The sequence below is a fragment of the Herpailurus yagouaroundi genome, unplaced genomic scaffold (genome assembly GCF_014898765.1).
Source record: "Herpailurus yagouaroundi ecotype Mexico unplaced genomic scaffold, PumYag 490, whole genome shotgun sequence".
NCBI lineage: Eukaryota > Metazoa > Chordata > Mammalia > Carnivora > Felidae > Herpailurus > Herpailurus yagouaroundi.
In genome coordinates this window covers 196074-208220 of record NW_024412707.1, presented here as the reverse complement: position 1 = coordinate 208220, position 12147 = coordinate 196074, and the positions used below count along the sequence as shown (strand labels likewise).

The window sequence follows — 12147 nt, the reverse complement described above, 5'->3', positions numbered from 1 at the left end:
GTTTTGGAGGGTTCATAGAGCCCCAGAAACCCAACCATGGACCCCGTGGCGATGGGGAGTGGCTAATGAGCAAAGGTAGCAGATTTGCTATTGACACCGGCCCAGCATGGTGGATGACTCAGGACAGGCTACAGTGACGTGCCCAGGCGGGTCGGGGCCACTAAGGGTAGGCAGTGAGGGCCTGACAGGAGGTGGGGTAGGGTTCAGACAGACTAGATGTCCAGGGGAAGGGAAACAGAGCCTGGGGCAACACCAAAGGGAGGCCTGGTAGAAGTACCAAGACCAATTCAAGCCTCAAGCTTGTTCATTTTCCACTCCTTTCTTAGGCCATGGTTGAAGAAATAAACAGCTCTCCCAATTAAGGCCTTTTTTTTTTTTTTTTTTTTTTTTTGCTTAATGAACCCTTTTAGGAATGAAAGGGGCTTCCCCTCTTTAGAGCTCAGCCTTGGGAGCTGATGCCCCTTTCCTCCATGTGAACCAAAAGAAAAGTCAGTTCCCAAAAAGGAACAGTTTGAAAAAGTACCACAGTCTGAAGAATACTAGTGTATACACTAGACAGTGACAGCTGTCAAGCTATAGGCATGGCCTAGTTACAAGGCCCATCGCTGTCCAGCTTAGCTGCTGAGTGCCTGACAGAAGGTTCCATTTTTTTCATTTCCCCAATTGCTCTAACCTCACCACTCCTACATCTTTGTGGAAGGAAGAACTTTAAGGCAACACAAGGCACCACCCATGGGTTCTTGCAAAATGTGTTTCCAAACAGCCTCTAAGCTGCTCGGTCCTTCCTGGATTCTGAACACAGAAACACTTTGGAACTAGCTTTATCTTGACAAATGTTGCTGAGGTCAACTTCACATGCTCCTCTAGATGCAACTTCTTTTTATTAAGCCAGATTTCTTCTAGTGGGATTTTCTTATCTTTGATTCCTTTTCAGGTGACTTTTTCCTCTCATGAATTGTGGTATTTTTGGTCCATCTCTGCTTGACCAGAATAATGGCTCACTTTGTAGTCATTTGTGTTCACACGTCAGCACTTTGGTCTGCAAAGGCTCATGTCCAACTCCACATACAGCCTGGATAGGGCTCTAATGAGACAGCAGCCTCACTCTAGCTCTGGCATTCGGCAGAGGTGCTGCTACTAGACTGGCAGGCCTCCTCGCTCGCGCCTAGCCTGCCACACACCTGGCACCTACCTGGTGTGAGTGGTCAGTTCTCTGGGCCTGCCTGCCCACAGATCCCATCGCACCTGCCCCGCTCACCCACAACCAGTACCCTTACCCCACAAGGTGTTCCTAACAAATAGCAGCCTCTGAGGCCTCTGTTATTCCCAGACACTAGACTAATGTTTTTGGTCTCTGTTTATTCACATTAGCACTGTTTCTATTTTGAGTTCGCAGTCTATGAAAGTTCTCTGGATCACTGGAAGGAGCTTAACAAAATTGCTTTTTGGTGATTTCAAGAAAGTACCTGTAAGTGGGACTTGGTGACCGTAGGTGCCCACTTCATTGCCTCCTGTAGGATCATTCCACAGCGCGCCGCGAAGTCCTTCACGATGCTCTGGAAGAGGGTGTGATCAAGCCGAGGTCAGTGTATCTGGGCTGTCAGAGGATGTCAGCTATAAACTGTATTTAGTTACTTTTGAGGGCTGAAGTGCATCCCCCTAAAATGCATGTGTTGAAGCCCTAGCCCCCACTACCTCAGAATGTGACTGTATTTGAAGATGGTGCCTTTAAAGAGGTAATTAAGGTAAAATGGTATCATATGAGTGGACCGTAATCCAATCTGACTGTGTCCTCGTAAGAGAAGATTAGGACACAGGCACAGAGGGAAGACATGTGAGGACACAAGAACACGACAACCATCTAAAAGCCAAGGAGAGAGGTGTCTGAAGAAACAACCCCGCCAACACCCTGACCTCAGATCTCCAGCCCCCAGCACTGTGAGAAAATAAATTTCTGTTGTTTAAGCCACTCAGTCTGTGGTACGTAATCAAGGCAGCCCTAGCGAATGATTAGAGTGACTATGTTCTAACACTGAGCCTTGGGGTATAGGGCACAGACATCCTGGTCTGTGGTCCTGGTGTAAGGCTGGGTGGCAGGGCCTACACTAACAGTGCCTCACACGGCCACTGGGCAACATATGTACTGAGTCATTAACTGAAGGAGAACGCAGGCCATGGCAGGTAAGAACCGGTGCAGGGGCCTCGTCACCGTGTGGGGAACTCCCTGCCCACAGCTGGAGGCCCAGAGGTTGGGACATGACCTGGCCCTAGGTCTGAGCTGTGGTCTGAGCTGAGCTTCAGTCTGCCACCATGAGGGCTCTGAGTCAGACTCACACAGCACAACCTCCTTATCCGGAGCTACTTACTCCATCTATTTCCCACAGCACCACAAAAGGCGAAGTCGTTCCTCACTACCACAATGACAGGTAGTCTGCACACCTCACAGCAGTGAAGTTCATCTGACAGTCATACTTGCTCAGGCAGCTTTGAGAAGCTATAAACTGACAGGCAGCAGAAAACCTCTTTGGCAGCTGAACTAAGAAAGGGCTTAGAGTCAACACGGCTGTGGGGCAGGAGGAGGCTTGGTAGACAGTCCCAGCTGGGAGTGAGTCAGCACCCCACTCATATTGTGAGACTTTCTCTCCTGCGGGCTGGGAGAGAATGCTCACACCTTAAACTTCTGGGGACTGAATGACACAGTGTGTGCAATGTGCCAGCCCTGACACTAGAGAAGGCAATGAAAATGGCCGTTAATTAGGAGACGGCTGCCACCTACCTCTCGGGCTTCACAGGTGTCTGGAACGGTGATCCGATAGGGGGCATCAGGAATGTCGTAGTAAGGCTGGTCCTTGTGAATGTCCTGAAAACAACCAAGCCCCCTTTTCCAAACCACCTTCCCTGGGTGCCTCTGCTCATGCTGGGCAGCGGTGTTTGCCTCCATTCCCCACACCTGTCCGGTCTGTGACAGGCTTCCAAACTTACTGCAGCTCATTGGTAAAGGCCAGGACAGGATCTGGCCTCCCCACCCCCAATTTGACCACTTGCAGCATAAATTAGGCTCTGGTATATGGCAGGGACACTCACAGCGCTCAATGACAGTGACAGGGTCTGGAGGATGTCCAGCATGGTCTTCAGCACTGTCCCGCTCCAGAGCAAGTGGGGAAACCTGCACAGACAGCCATATCTCAGGGTCCAGGAGACAAATCTTCAAGGAATCTGAGTTCCTTAAAGTGCTGCCTCGAGGGGTGGGGCAGGGTGGGGTAAAAGCCCCACCTCCTGCTGCCCAGCTGACGGTTGGAGGAGGTCAGGAGGTCTCCCAGGCAGGGCACTCTGTCAGAAACACCCCCTAGGCACTTGCCAGCCCCACTCTTCAGAGCCTAGATGTGGCCTCACGTGACCTGCTCTCAACCTAACACTGATACTGGCTGGGACATACTCCCTCACTCCCCAAAGTGATCCTCCTTGTTTTTGACCAGGGGTCCCCAATATTTTCACATGATGGCAAACTAGAAAATGGCCATATTTGCAGGACACTCTAGCTCAAAGAGAAGAAGCTGCTCCTGGATGTGGTGGCCAGGGTGAGGGGAGCAGACTTCGTGTAGCTGTGACTCAATCATGGCCCTCTGCTTAGGAGGTCCAGCTCAGACACATGTCATATACATGCTAGACTTGCTTTCTGGCCCTGCCTAGACCAGGTGCACAGCACCTGCAGCAGGCTCCAGAACTCCTGGACGCTTGCATGGAGCTGAGGGCAGGCCCAGCGTGGCTGTTTGCTGCCTCTGGCCTTTACATTGCAGACAGGCTGGTCCAGCCCACCTTTGAGGGTTCTCGTCCATGTGGGGGCATGTCCCTTGAAAGTCTGCTTTGGCTCCCAGCACAGAGAGCCTGGAGTGGAAAAAGGTCCGTGTGGGCTCTCCTTCCTCTCTGAGGAGCCTGGAAGACACTGATTCTACCAGGGACCTCTGGCTGGGCTCTGGGGTAGGAGGTATCGCTTAGGATGGCTGTGAGCTTCCCAGAGTGAGCCCAGAGAGGCCCTGTGGCAGGGGAGGGTGGGATGCAGAGACACAGAGACATGACACCCCTTGTCAGGAGCTGCACTGTAAGTAACATCAATAGCTCAGAATAAGTAGAGGTTTCAGGACCAAACTTCAGACCCTGCAGCAAATTCCATGACATTCTGAGGGAGGCCGCATTGCCATTTGAGAGTTTAAATTCTGACTCCAATTTTGCTGCATTGATAATGTAAGGATGGTTCTTCCCTGATTCTAAACCTAGAGGCACGCGCACACATGCGCGCTCACACACACACACACACACACACACACACACACACACACACACACAGCATTAGAAGGAAAATGAGCTTACTTATCTACTAGACCAGACAGATACTTGTCTGCCACCCTCCGTATCCTCTTGTGAATGTGGTTGAAGTTCACCAGGAGAAACTGCGCATGCCGCTCCAGCTCTTCCTCATTTTCCTTGGTCTTAGCCTGGAGATTCAGAAGAGACAGGTACAATAGGCGCCCTCCACATGCTTCCAGCAGACACACGCTCGCGCTCTGACAAGGCTTACTTTATCTGCCATCATGTTTAGGAAGGCATCAAATACTTTGTCTGCGACGGCAATCACACACTGCATCATCCCTGAAATGAGGAGGGGGTTTCCACGGGTCAGAAGCATCAAGAGAAAGAGACCGATCCCGGCTACTTTCAAACATAGTGTTTAGAAATGATTTTGGATTACAGACAAATGGCAGAGAGAGCACACAGTTCCCACATACCCTGGACCCAGTTTCTCCTGATATTAGCAGCTCAACTTGTCAAAACTAAGAAGTCGACACTGATATACCATTAGCTCAACTTCAGGCTTTATTTGGATTTCCTGTTTTCCCACTAATGTCCCTTTTCTGTCCCAGGATCTAATGAAGATGCCATGTGGCATTACCCATCAGGTCTCCTTTGTCTCGCACAATCTGTGCTGATTCCTTGGTCTGTTCTTGCCTTTCATGAACCTGACACTTCTGAAGAGAACAGGCATTTTGTAGGATGTCCCTCAATTTAGGTGTGTCTGATGCTTGCTTGTGATTAGACTAAGGTTACAGGCTTTTAGGAAAATCCCACAGAGATGAAGTGGTCTTGTTGCATAGTAGCAGGAGTGTGTGAAATCAGTATCTCCTACCACTGGGGAGGATGACCTTGATTGCTTGGGTACAGTGGTGTCTGCCAAGTTTCCCCCTGTCCAGTTACTACTTTTCTCTTTCCATGCTCTACTCTTCAGAAGGGAGTCACTGAGTCCAGCCCACACTCAGGGAGGGGAATTAAGCAGCAGCTCCTGAAGAGAATGTAGGCATAAGAAAAACCGCCACGGTAACTGGCAAATACCCTGGGTAAGATACTTAAATGTGTTGATTTTTTTGTTTTTTTTCTTGTATTAAGTAGGCTCCACACCCAGTGTGGAGTTCAATGCGGGGCTTGAACTCACAACCCTGAGATCAAGACATGAGCTGAGATCAAGAGTCAGATGCTTAACCGACTGAGCCATCCAGGTGCCCCTGGGGAAGATACTTTGAGGTCATGCAGACATCTCATTTCTCCTCAAGATTTTGCCCACATTTTAGTATCTGTCAGTGGGATGTGCTTGCAGAAGGCACTCTGGCTCTCACTAGGATTTTGTTTTCTTCATTCTTTCTACTTTTAGTAATTGGGATTCTATAAGGAAGTTCTGTCCCTCTTTCCCCATGTTTGATGTATTCAATCATCTAATCAGTATAGACTCATAAATATTTATTTCAGTCACTGGGTCATAATCCAATACTGTCATTATTTGCTGCCCAAATTGTTCCAGCTTTGGCCATTGAGAACTCTTTCGGGGAGACTCAAGTCCTTGTGACATGCCCACATCCCTTTTCTTTTCTTCTTCCTTTCCTTTTCCTTTTTTTCCTTTCACAGGACCTTCCTTTCTGGCACTACAAGGTGTCCCAGGCTCATCTTGTATTTTCCCTGCCCCAATTCTCTGTAGAATCAACCTTTTCTTCCTTGGACACTTGGTTCCTTTTAATGCAGAGTAATATTTAGAAAGCAAGATCTGAGCACTGGATGTGCTTGTTGCCACCAGAGTACAAAGCAGATTTTTTTTCAAGTTTATTTATTTTGTGAGAGAGTGAGTGAGTGGGGTAGGAGCAGAGAGAGGGAGAAGAGCAGAGAGAATCCCAAGAAGGCTGCACACTGTCAGTGCACAGAGCCCAGTGAGGGGCTTGAACTCATGAACCGTGAGATCATGACCAGAGCTAAAATCAAGAGTCAGATACTTAACTGACTGATCCACCCAGGCGCCCCTACAAGGCAGATTTTAAAAAGCAACAGTACAGCACAAGCATCACAGTGCTGATGTAATAAAGTGCTGCTTGCCCACCAGTGCTGTTCCACTTATCCACTGTCCTCTTTTTTTTTTTTTTTTTAAAGATTTTATTTGGGGGTGGCACAGTTGGTTAAGCATCTGACTCCTGATCTCAGCTCAGGTCATGACCTTACAGTTTGTGAGTTTGAGCCCTCCATTGGGCTCTGCACTGATGGCATGGATTTTGTCTCTCTTTCTCTCTGCCCCTCTCTCACTTGTGCGCACGTTCTCTCTCAAAGTAAATAAAAAAAGTTTTCTTTAAGATTTTTTAAAAAGTCATCTCTACACCCAGTGTGGGGCTTGAACTTACAGACTCTAGATCAAGAGTGGCATGCTCTACCAAGGGCGCCAGCCAGGAGCCCCATCCAGTGCCTTTAGGCTGGCTAAATGACAGGGCTGTAAGGTCAGCAGGGCAGAGAGATAAGGAGGTGCTGCACCTCTGTGCCCCAGGCAAAGCACAGAGCCGGAAACACAAAGACGCATCGCATATGTGTTTTTTATGAGGATAAATGGGCCCCCAAAGCTCTCAGACATGGAAAATGATTAGTGTGACGTGGACAGATGCCCAAACAGGGAGAGGCTACTTTCTCAGAAGTTGGGTTGGTGGATGAAATCTTGTTTGGAGGGGTGTGTTTAGTGTAGTATCTTTTCATATAGCTCTTAGGAAACTGAAACTGTAAGTTTCTAATTAAAAACAATCAGATAGTAGTGGTCAGATGCCAATCATCAACGCGCAGTAGCCTCTCTGGAGATTTTTACTTAAAAACAGCCACTTTGCTTTTTGCACTTTCCTTTTACACTTTAGCTTGGGACTACCTCGGTCTTAGTCTGCACTGACTGACTAGGCAGCTGGCAGGCTGCATTCCAAGAACACATGGAGGCTGGGCTCACACCTGCACAGAGGAGGTGCCAGCCCTCCCCTTCGCAGGCTGCTAGATGCTTCTTATAACCTCCTTCCTGCTTGGTTCTGAAAACTCATGAGTAACACATCTCCATAGACATGTCCTTCCCACCTCTCATGTTTTAGGAGAGAAAAGGAAGAGGAAAGTACACTCAGTAAATATACATTTATTGGCTTAACCTAAGTGCCATACTCAGAACAAAAACAAATAACCCATTTGGAAATCATGTGGAAGAGTATGGTGTACTGTGAAAATTAAAAAGTGTCCATAAGGTGCACATCAGTTCCCAGTGCAATTATGACACAGTAACAGAAAAAACAGACCTTAGGAGAGAGAGGACATCTAGCTTTAGAAAGGTATCTTATTCTGTCTATAGATATTCTCAATAGGAGGCTGGCAAAATGTGGTAGGTTCTTAGGCCCCTTTGGGCTAGGAATCTCAATTTTTTTGTTGCCTACCTTCCCTCCTAGAGCCAAAGAAGCTCAGGGTGACCCAACTGTTTAGCACAAAACAACTGTTATATAAACAATGGGCATCTGGGTGGCTTGGTCGGTTGGGCCTCTGACTCTTGGTTTTAGCTCAGATCATGACATCACAGTTTGTGAGTTTGAGCCCCATGGAGGACTCTGCACTGGCAGTGTGAAGCCAGCTTGGGATTTTCTGTCTCCTTCTCTTTGTGCCCCTTTCCTGCTTTCTTTCTCAAAAATAAATAAATAAACATTAAAAAACAAAACAATGGGTGGATGGACAAGGGGAACAAATCAATGAACAGCTCAGTCAGTGGTTAACAGTGTCTCTACTATACTCTCAAGTGGTCCTTGGGCATGTGTGTGGGACTCTGAATGTGGGGCTTCCTCTTCCAGTGTCTACACCCTGGTGGGAGGGGTTTCCTACCATACAAAATTGCCTGCCTGCACCTCCCACCATGGCCTCTAAAGAGCTCCTCCTCCTCTAATCCTTCCCCCTACTGCCAGCAGGGGGAGCTTCCAGAACCCATACACTCCTTCCTTGCCTACTCCACAAAAATAAATAAACGCACCTAATTTCCTGACTGTCATGTAGGAGTGATAAGGGTTCTATAAAGGACTTATTGGACAAAGGTCTTACATGAAGCAGCACCTCAGAACCTTGGGGTGATTTTATTTTTTATTTTTAAAAGTTTTATTTTTACGTAATCTCTAGACCCAAGGTGAGACCCAAATTCACAACCTGGAGATCAAGAGTTGCACTCTCCACTGACTAAGCCAGCCACGTACCTCCTTGGGGTGATTTTTAAAAGGATTTCTTCAAGGACTGATTTTTCAACAATAGGAAAAATGGCATAAAAATTATCTGGGGATTAATTCTCTACTGGCAAGAACAAGTTGATAGATTCTTCAGAGTGCCAATGACTTCTGGCATGGAAAGGTCTCCTCTCTACTTAATAAATTTATTGATTTTAAGAATTGTCAATTAGCAGTCTTTGAAATATTTACCCACACAGTTAATCAATCAGAACTCATGGCCATAATGTACCCAAATATTTAAGCACAATTATAAAACTGATCAAGTTCTTCTAAGCATATAATTAAAACATAGGTCTAACATTTCAGAGTCTCTTACATTTTTAAACACTTTAAAAATCAACACAGAGACCAATGCAATGATGCTTAAAACCTGTCAGTGTCCTTATACTCAAACTGGTTAAACAGTGCCTATACTATGCATTTAATTTTTTTCTTTGTTATCTTTTTTTAAATGTTTATTTTTGAGAGAGAGACACAGAATGTGAGTGGGGGAGGGACAGAGACAGAGAGGGAGACACAGAATTGGAGGCAGGCTCCAGGCTCTGAGCTGGCAGCACAGAGCCCAATGCAGGGCTCAAATCCACAAAGTGTGAGATAATGACCTCAGCAGAAGTCAGACACCCAACGGAGTCACCCAGGTACCCCTATTTTTTTTTTAATGTTTATTTATCTTTGAGAGAGAGAGACAGAGAAACAGAGAGAGAGAGAGAGACAGAGAGAAACAGAGAGAGACAGAGTGTGAGTGGGGGAAGGGCAGAGAGAGAGGGAGACACAGAATCTGAAGCAGGTTCCAGGCTCTGAGCTGTCAGCACAGAGCCCGATGTGGGCTCGAACTCATGGACCGTGAGATCATGATCTGAGCCGAAGTTGGATGCTTAACTGACTGAGCTACCCAGATGCCCCTGTTATCTCAATTTTAATAGCTCTTCTTATTTTCATTCCTATTCTTATCTTAGGTTTGCCCTAATAGAATTCCAGTAAGTATAATATTTTAGTACCATCAGAGAGTTTCAATTATTTCTCTGTTTTCCCAGGAGTTTGCTTTTAGGACTGGTTGCAGCTGAGACCCTCTGTGCACTCAGGATCTGAGGACATTCGCATCATAGGACTTGCAAGTCTTTGTGTTTCATATAGATTTTCCTATTCTGAAACCTTCCCAGAAATGATGTGGCCCTTACATCAGATGTTGCCCACAGGTCCTGACCTGCTGCCCTGACATTCTGACCTGGCCTGATGACACCACTGGAAACATTCATGGTCCTGAGCAGGGTCTCCTTATAACCAGCAGGACTACTGAGGCATGAAGCCCTCGTGGAAGGTCTGGGTATCCTCACAATGAACTCTCTAATAGCTATTCTCAGCTAACAGAGCACTTTTAACTAGCCATTCTGTGGGATGTCTCTGCCTATCACCTGCTGGGCACCCTTTCTACCTGTCAACTCTTGGAGACCAGGCATGACTTTATCGTGGGTGCCACGTCTCTCCTTGAACTGTGTAGCTCTTTCTTTGTGTTCCCTCTTTCCTGATTACATAAGAGAAACAACAACCTATCTTTACTTCACAAATACTTAGTGGAAAAAACAAACATTAGATATATATATCCTATGTATTATGTTATCACTACATATTATATATTGTTATGCTAATGTGTGTATATACACACACATTAGCATAACAATATATATATGTTTTTTAGCATAACATATATATATGTTTTATATATATATATATATGTTTTTTAGCATAACATATATATATGTTTTATATATATATATAAAACCTAGTATATTTGGATATACACATCCTAGTATATTTGCCCTTCTTTTAAGCAAAATATGTATTCATGTTCAAATTATGATACTTTGTCCACTGGGAGTCCTTTTATTTTTTAAAATATTTATTTTTGAGAGAGAAAGAGAACGTGCAAGTAGGAGAGGGGCAGAGAGACAGGGGGACAGAGGATCTGAAGTGGGCTCTGTGCTGACAGCAGTGAGCCTGATGTGGGGTTTGAACTCATGAACTGTGAGATCATGACCTCAGCCAAAGTCAAACGCTCAATCAACTGAGCCACCCAGGCACCTAGGAGTCCTTTTAAATTGGTTCTTAGTCCTCTTTGCCTGCTCTGGACATTTTTCCTATCTATCTACCTATCTAAACATTTATTTATTGGGGGGGAGGGGCAGAGAGAGGGAGACAGAGGATCCGAAGGAGACTCTGCCCTGTGAATGCAGACCCTGATGCAAGGCTTGAACCCATGAACCATGAGATCATGGCCTGAGCCAAAATCAAGAGTCAGCTGCTTAACTGACTGAGTTGAGCCACCTAGGTGCCCCTACTCTGGACATTTAAAAAGTATAACTGCTCCCTGGCAACAATAAGATGCTCCAGGTTCATCAATGATTATTTGAGAAGCCCAGGATCCTTTCAGCATGGGATAGTATTAGAGACTGAAATTTGGGGGCTAGAGCATACTCAAGCATTGTGGGTAGGCAAGAGTGATGCTCCTTAAGGCTATGTGGTTATGTTATACATTTTTGTTATTTTTAAAAAATTTTTAAATATTTTATATTTTGAGAGACAGAGACAGAGCATGAGTGGGGGAGGGGCTGAGAGAGTGAGAAACAGAATCTGAAGCAGGCTCCAGACTCTGAGCTGTCAGCACAGAGCCCAATGTGGGGCCCGGACCCACAAACTGCGAGATCATAACCTGAGCTGAAGTTGAACACTCAGCCAGGTGAACCATCCAGGTGTCCCTTGTTTTTTAAAGGCAATAGAAGTTTACTAAATATACTGCAAGAGAGTGGCAGGCAGGACAGCAGAGAAGAGGCTGTCTGCCATGAGGCAGTGGTGTGGGATACACTGTTAAGGTTCTGTTTTATACTGACCTTTCCAATGTAGTATGTAACTTCATAAAACTATTTTCTTCACAAAGACAGAAAATTGGTAGTATTCCTTTTTATACTATTAAAGCTCAATTCATCATTAGAGTACCACAATAATCGACTTACCAGATTTGTCTTTTTGAATAGCTTTATCTTCAAAGTAGCAGAACATTACCTGGAAGCGGTCAGGATCTGTTGAACGTAGTACCCTAGCAAGGAGAACAGTTTTGAGTAAATTTTAAAAAATCCAGGCCCTCCCTATCACAGATTTGGTACTGCCCAGAACTGCTGAGGCCATGAGGAACCAAGTGTCATAGACTCACATGGACTTTCTGGAGGACAATATCCACCATCTGTCATAACATTCCCACACTGTTCACCCAGCAACCCACCACTAATGATGCATCTTAAGGGTAACGTGCACAACAGTGCTGGCTGAATGTCCATCAGTAGGAGACTGGTCAGCTACACCAAAGTACACCTATTCAGTGGCACAACATGCAGCCACCAAAATGAAAGATAACTCCAGAAAAACATCGAAGATGCACTATTACATGAGAAAGCAAGGTGTGGAGAAAATGGGTACAGCATAATGTTAGTGACAGGTTTCCGAAAGGCCTCCATGTGCCTTCTGTGTGTAGGATATTTATGTTTGCATTTAAAATTTCTAGAAGGAA

The 12147-nt window shown here is 45.9% G+C and overlaps 1 protein-coding gene across 1 annotated transcript in view; it reads right to left on the bottom strand.

Annotated features, from left to right (window-relative positions):
* The window catches only part of PI4KA (phosphatidylinositol 4-kinase alpha), a 113609-nt gene that overhangs the window by 31188 nt on the left and 70274 nt on the right, over positions 1-12147 (bottom strand). Inside the window, exons 23-28 of the mRNA XM_040464665.1 lie at positions 11597-11679; positions 4577-4647; positions 4369-4493; positions 3085-3166; positions 2777-2860; positions 1467-1556 (exon numbers count right to left, since the gene is read on the bottom strand). Of these exons, the coding sequence (XP_040320599.1) occupies positions 1467-1556; positions 2777-2860; positions 3085-3166; positions 4369-4493; positions 4577-4647; positions 11597-11679 (535 nt within the window). The remainder of the gene's footprint in view (positions 1-1466; positions 1557-2776; positions 2861-3084; positions 3167-4368; positions 4494-4576; positions 4648-11596; positions 11680-12147) is intronic.